Raw genomic sequence first — 7,314 nt, 5'->3', positions numbered from 1 at the left:
CCACCCCCCGCACCACTGCAATTGTTTTCTCGCTGTTATTCCTGCTTCATCTCCTGCCCCTACAGTCTGGTTCCCACCTGCAGCCAGAGGGACTCTGTCCGGTCCCAGGTTGCATCACAGGCCTCATTCTCTCCTTGGCTGCAGGCACCCAGGTCTCCTTGCCCTGCCTGAGGCTTAAAATGATTTTCTTTAACGGAAAAGTAGTTCATGCTTGTCACAGCGGGAATTGAAACCTATAGAGAAGCCACCCCAGGTGTTTTAAACAGGAAGATATTGAATACAGGGGACTGGGTGCTCACAGAACCCTGGGAGGTGGAGCAGTGGGCTGTGGGCCCGGCCTCAGGGATGATGCCCAGGAAGGCAGACAGCACAGAACCCACGGACCGGGGGTGCTCCTGCCTCTGAGGCCGCCACCGGCACCCCTGGTTCAAGATCATTGTCCTGGCTGCGACCTGGATCACTTCTGCCGTCCACCTCTCTGGAGGGACTCAACTGCGGGGACCGTCCTGCGTCCAGAATCCAGTGGCAAGAGCGTCTGGGAAATGCAGTGGCTGCTCCAGCCCGGGCAGTGAGGCCAGCCAAGCCCACAGTGTCCCCCAAAATAAAGAGCAGGGAGCCCTGGCTGGTATGCTCAATGGTTAGAGCAGTGTCCCGCACATGGAAGGGTCTTGGGTTTGATTCCCGGTGAAGGGCAAGTACCTGGGTTGCAGGTTGGATCCCTGGCCCTGGGTTGGAGCACATGTGGGAGGTAACCAATCAATGTGTCTCTCTCTTGCACTGGTGTTTTTCTCTCTCTCTCCTTACCTCCCTCCCTCCCTTCTCCTCTCTCTAAAGTCAGTGGGGCCCAAGCTGGTTCTATTCCAGTCAAAGGCACATGCCCGGGCTGTGGGCTTAACCCCCAGTAAGGGGCATGCAGGAGGCAGCCGGTCAGTGATTCTCTGTCATCACTGATGTTTCTATCTCTCCCCCTCTACCTTCTTCCCTGAAATTAATAAAAATATATTTTTAAGTCAATAGGAAAATATCCTCGTGTGAGGATTAACAAAACAAAAGACCAGGGAGGAAGCCGAGACACAGAAAAGCAGATGTGAGGAAGAGAGTAATGTCAACAGATGATCGTTGGCACCGATTCAACACCAACAGGAATCCCCAATTTGGGGTGCGGTGACAAAGGAAATTTTATTCAGCGCAAAACAGCTCAACTGTCACACAGCGAGGCAGCCTGGGGCCAGGCCCCTCTACCCCGCGCTCTGGGGGACCTGCCTCTGCGTTATGGTCAGTGTTTCAGCTCAGCCAGGGCAACAGTCTTCAGTCTTAGGTGGAAAGGGAAACTGCTCCCGGAGCCCGCGGGGAGCTGGCTTACATAGAAGTTCCCAACCCTGGTCCCTGAGTAGTTTCTCCTCATGCAAATGAGGACTCCAAATCCTTGCAGTTCGATTGGTCCAAAAAACACAGTCCTGATTGGTCAGAATAGAGTTGCTCTGGCTGGTCCAGCTGCACAGCTCCCGATTGAATGGGGAAAGCCTCCATCCTATTGGTTGAAATAGGATTCCCGGGACTGCTTTAGGGATCACAGGGCAGAAGCGCGGTGCAGGCAGGCAGTTCAGTGCAGAGCCAGGTAGCCCAATGCAGTTTTCTCCCTGAAGTGCAATTTACATAAGAGGCCTCTGTGTGGACATGGCTGGTTAGGCTGTTTTCTGTTTGTTTTAATTTGAGCCCAGTTAGCCACCAGGAGTCCTTCTTAGGTGTCTTCTTTCTCAGGGTTCACAGTAGCAATCCCCATCATTCCCCACCCAAGTGTGGCCCGTCAGCCCCAGCGTACATCCTCCCGGGCCTTCGCTGCCTGTGTGTTTATACACATTGTAGACTAGTCGGGGTCATATTGTGCCCTTTCCCCATTTAACAGTTCTCTGGGACAGATCCTAAGTGTTTCCCCAGATCATTAAAAATCCTTCCAAAAGCTGATCTTTCCTAAGTGGTAGTGAAATACCCTAAGTGTGGACACCCCACTTGTCAAAGCTCATTTCTTATTGTCCTACATTTGGACTATTTCTCTTTCTGATCTTCCAGATAGCACAGTGGCAGGCATCGTTGCGTACAGCGAGGAATCTCTGTCCACATTTCAAATTCCTATTTTTTAAAAAAGTTTTCTCCGCGATAGAAAAGTTGGAGACCCTGGGAAAAGTCATAGGGAGAAAGCAGCCCCTGGGGTCCCCACAGAGACCTTGGGCAGGGGCAGGCTGATGAGCCCGTGCGGACCTGTTTGTCCATAAAGCATCAGAACATAAACAAGTCCGTTATGTTCTACCCCTGGGTTAGCGGCCAGAGTCTCCCTCCTTGGAGTGGCCGGGGCTGCCCGAGTCCATGACCGCATTTCCTTCCATTCTACACGGCGCTCTGCGGGACCTGCCTCTGCATTATGCTTTCCCCAAGTTTCCGGCCATTCCCTTAGGGCACGTCCCCAAGAGTGCAATCAGTGGGCCAAAAGGTAAAGTCTTTGTGAGGGGTCTTTGGCTCAGATTGCAAGTTTCCATGCTTTTTTTTTTTTTTTAAGCCAGTTTTGTTTTTTTCCTAACATTGTTTTCATAGCAAACACTGATCTGGACTTACTCTGTGCCAGGCCCCGTTCCAAGCGCTTTCAGATGCAGACTCACTTAGTCCTTGTGATAAACCAGTGAGGTGGGTAACATCATGATGTCCATTTTTCCGAATAGGACCCCTGAAGCACAGAGGGTGAGTAACCTTCACAAGGTCACACAGCTGATAAGCAACTGAGCTGGGATTTGAAATCAGGACGCTGGATCCCAAATCCCAGCTCTTAACAATTCCAGGCTGCCGCCTACAGATGACCTCCGTCCTCTGAAAGAGGCAAGTCGCCCTCATTCTGCGGCAGATGACCCAGTTAGTGGGTAGACCTTTCGATTTGTTCTATATCAGTTCCAGGCTGCCGCCTACAGATGACCTCCGTCCTCTGAGTCAAGTCGCCCTCATTCTGCGGCAGATGACCCAGCTGGTGGGTAGATCTTTCCATTTGTTCTATATCACAGGGGCAGGTCCAGGTCTTGTGGTGCCTGAAGCTTTCCAGTTTGGGGAACCCCTTTAGGTAAAGTTACACATTAAAGAAGAGATGTAGGGCCTTGGAAGGAACCAGCGCAGATAAATGGCCAAAACAAGCTCCCTTGGCATCTCGCTCCAGCCCGGGTACCTGTCTCCCAGAATTATTAGGAATATTTTCACACAGTCAAGCTTTCCGTGTACCTTGCTACTGCTACTGAGACCCTTTCACTCACATTTCACTGTGCTCTGGTTTTGTTTTTAGAAAGTATTTTTATTGATTTTAGAGGAGAGGAGAGAAACATCAATAATGAGAATCATCAATTGGCCACCTCCTACATTCCTCCCACTGGGGATCAAGCCCACAACCCGGGCATGTGCCCTGACCGGGAATCGAACTGTGACCCTCGGTTCATAAGTCGACGCTCAACCACTGAGCCACGCCGGTTTCTGCTGCATCCGCCCATTCATCCCGATTGTTTAAGGCACTTCCAAGGAAGGCACAGGCGTCAGCTCAGCTTGCAAATCGTTTAACTAGAGTTCAGCATCCCCAAGTTTTTCCTTGTGCGGGAAAATTCAGATGTGGAATGTTTAACTGACGTGCAGTAAAGCACGCACATGCCTTTGCCACAGAACCGGCTGTGCGCACAGGCGAACGGGCACATTTCCTCAGGCCGTAAAACAGCCTGAATTTCCTGCGGACCCTGCCTCCTGTCCAGGCTGCAGGATTTGCCTTTGAGCAGCTGTGGCCACCTCGCCCCGTCCATGAAGTCGGCGGATGCGCTGATGGCTACCTCTGGACATTAAGGGTTTCCTCCCTTCTCCCAGCAGGTTCCTCAGATTCATTCCCCAGGATGTTTACTGGGTCACAGGCCAGGGCTTAAGGCTTTTTTTAAAAAAATCTTTATTGTTATAGAGTTTTACATAGGTTGCTTACGGCTCTTTAGCAGGCACCTGGAAGCTTTCATTTTCATCTCAGCCTACCATCCTACCTCTCCCCCACCCAAACTGCCCCCCACCCAGCTGTTTTGTCTGTACAACATTTGCCCTTTTATTTTTAAGACAGGAGAGGAGAGGGGAACAGTTCCTTAGTCATGATGTTTTACAGGATGTTGAGGGAGCGGGTGGGGGTGGCTCTGACATCTCCCCCTTCACCAATTTCTTTTCTAAATTGCTTGCTCTATTTTCATAAGTACCTTGTCCTGGAAAAACCTTTCCAAGCGGACGCAATAAAAAATAGAGCATGTTTAACAGAAAACTAAAAATACTGAACACTTGTCTCTTACAAAAGATACCCTAGACTAGCGGTTCTCAACCTGTGGGCCGCGACCCCTTTGGCGGTCAAACAACCCTTTCACAGGGGTCACCTAAGACCATCCTGCATATCAAATATTTACATTATGATTCATAACAGTAGCAACATTACAGTGATGAAGTAGCAACGAAAATAATTTTATGGTTGGGTCACAACATGAGGAACTGTATTTAAAGGGCCAGAAGGTTGAGAACCACTGCCCTAGACAAAGTCAAAAGGAATAATAGCCCGGAAGAAATGTTTGGAATATGTGTGACTTCAGACCTGTAATAAATAAAGAGCCATTACAAATAAACAAGAAAATAACAAACGGCCTAGAAAGAAAACGGTCAATAGGTCTGAACTTGCGCAGAAGAGGACACTGCCAGTGGTCCTACAGAGATGCTTGACCCCGTGGGCAACCAGGCACAACAAGGTAAACAGCAAAATCACATGGTAGCGAAGCCACGAGGAAACCAGGGGGCTCTATGCTGGAGGGTAACAGTCAGCACAGCTACACAGAACAACTTGGCCAACTCGTCAACGAGCCCTTAGATACACTTCCCTTCAGCCCAGGGACTCACTCCAGGCTGGTCCTACAGACACGCGACAGGGCACGTGCAGCTATTCATTCCAGCGCCATGAGGGCGATATGGGCGTCTGAGTGGAACGGGACACGCTCTCTAGAGGAAGTGCATGAGCTGTGACAGTGAGGAAGCGCCTTGTAGACCCCGCTGGTTCTCTACCGTGCACCTCAAGGCAAGTTAGAAACCACGCACGGTAGGATTCTACCCAAGAAAAATAAAAAATATTTTATTTTCACACGGACAGTACGTTTTCTAACAGTGGCACCTGGGACATATGGCACCCTTCACCCCAACCGCAGTGGCAGCCAGCTCTGCGAGAGGGTTGAATGGAGGAGGTCACGATGACGGCCACGGGTTTTGGTATCTTCATGCACCGCACCCATGACTGACAGTGACAACAGTCCCTTATTGCTTGTAGAATTAAGGTTTCGAAAAATATTACCTAGGTGTGTGGGGGAAGGAAAAGTCCCCCTTTCCACGCTTCTGTTCCCTCGCCTGTAAAATGGGTAAGTCTGGCGTCCTTCACCGGGTGGGCGTGAGGGCTCTGCGTGAGAGCCACCCCCACTGTGACAGCCTGTCATCAAGACCCGCCCTCACGCCTGGGCCACAGCAGGGGGCTACCCAAAGCCAGACACCCAGGTGTGGACCTCCCCTCCCCACCAGCCTGCCAGCGCGTCTCCTCTCAGATCCTCCTCATGGGAAAGGGTGGCCCACTTTGTCCCCAAGGGACAGGCCCTCTGCTACGTCCAGGGTTCTCACTAGGGTTGGAGGACATGAAGGTTCTGGAACCTACATCCCTGTGAGCTAGAGGGGGACGGACAGGGAAGCTGCCCACAGCAGGGGGAGTAACACACAAGCCCAGGTGTTGGTCCGAAGGTGCTTTATTGAAGGATGAGGCTCCGCATCGACCATCAGCTACAACCTGGGGACAGAGGAGGGGGCTGAGGGTGGACGAGGGCAGTGGGGGCTCCATGTTCTCACCCAGTTGACACCCCCCTCTGGTTTGGCTCTTCTGCATCTGGTGCACAGTTACCAGGTTTGGGACAGGCCTGGGGACCCCGTGGATGCCACAGGAAGGAGAAGGGGGTGTCACTCACTGGATCTCCCGGAACGCCCGCTTCTCCACAAGCTTCACTTTGTACTTGCGCTTGAACCTGGAGAAAAAAGGAGAGAGCAGTCGGTGACGCACGCCCACCAAACAAGGGGGGGGTTGTCCCCAAGCAGCCTCTGAGGCCCCCCTCCAGGCAGTCTCCAAGCCCCCCCCACCCCCCCATCCCCCAGGCAGCGGCCCTCACTTGGCTCTCTCCCGGGGCTCGATCATGTTTCTCTTCTGGAAGCTCTTGAACCGGTCACGGAGGATGTTGCCCTCGGGCTGCGGGACAGAGGAGGTGTCACTGGGCGCCTGGCAGAACCCCAGGCCTCTGACCTCTCCGAGGGTCCAGCCAGAGCTCAGGGGGGGCTCACTACAGCTTTCCCATCAGCAGAGCCTCGGGCACCAGGGCTCAACTGGCCCTGAGCTCGCGGGGTGACGGTACTGACCTCCTGCTGCCTGAGCTGGGTTTGCAGAATCACCGGAAAGAGGCCGGTGAGGTGGAAGGGGGAGCACAGGCAGAGGGAACGGCCAGGCCAGGGGTCAGGGGTCAAAGAGGGGCACAGCAGGCCCACTGAGGCAGCACAGGGCTGCAGGCTGAGGCCAGACCTCGCAGGCCAGTGGCCAGGTGAGACACAGGGCTCCCTCTGGGGCACTGGGGAGCCATGGAGGTTCCAAGTGGGGGAGGAACATGGTCCGTTCTGAGCTTTAGGGTGACCCTCTGGGACAGGAGAGGACAAGGGCAGCAGACCAGGGGCTGTGACGGGGCCTGGCTGGGATGAAAGGCCTCTGAAACCCTCACGTCAGCTGCCCCGCACCCCTGGGGACCGCAATCTCACCCGTGCCCTCAGCCCCCAGGCATCAGCCCCACTGGCCCAGCCTGGGGGCAGCCAGAGTGTCGCCCACAGCCCCGGTGGGGCACGGGGAGCAAGGATGGTGTCATCACCGGGCACGGGCTCTCGCTCACAGACCTCAGCACCCCCAGCTGGGCAAGTACCTTCAGGGTCCGGAGCGAGTCGGCCAGCTCCGAGCTGAGCTGCACGTCGATGTCGGGGGCCTGGTACCTGGAGAGCAGGGCAGGGCGTTCAGGGGCCAGGACCAGGCAGAGTCCAAAGACCCCTCTTGGGAGAGTGGGCTGGGCAGTGGCCTCTGAGGACACGGGGCTTCGGGGGTAGACATGGTCCTGCAGGAGGGCCAGGCTGAGCACAGGCAGGGCACTGGGATGGGGATCAGGACCCCTACCGGCCTCCTCCAGGGTCCCCCAGCCCGGGCCTCACTTGAGCCGCCCC

At 54.1% G+C, this 7,314-nt stretch overlaps 1 protein-coding gene across 1 annotated transcript in view; it reads right to left on the bottom strand.

Moving 5' to 3' along the window:
* Positions 1-6,028: 6,028 nt before the first annotated feature.
* The window catches only part of GLTSCR2 (glioma tumor suppressor candidate region gene 2), a gene marked incomplete at its 5' end in the record, with an annotated part of 8,535 nt that continues 7,249 nt past the window's right edge, over positions 6,029-7,314 (bottom strand). Inside the window, 4 exon segments of the mRNA XM_005857864.1 lie at positions 6,029-6,089; positions 6,231-6,307; positions 7,023-7,089; positions 7,303-7,311. Coding sequence (XP_005857926.1) covers positions 6,029-6,089; positions 6,231-6,307; positions 7,023-7,089; positions 7,303-7,311 — 214 coding nt within the window.

The sequence above is a fragment of the Myotis brandtii genome, unplaced genomic scaffold (genome assembly GCF_000412655.1).
Source record: "Myotis brandtii unplaced genomic scaffold, ASM41265v1 scaffold114, whole genome shotgun sequence".
In the NCBI taxonomy this organism is placed as follows: domain Eukaryota; kingdom Metazoa; phylum Chordata; class Mammalia; order Chiroptera; family Vespertilionidae; genus Myotis; species Myotis brandtii.
This window is presented reverse-complemented; position numbering and strand designations above follow the sequence as displayed.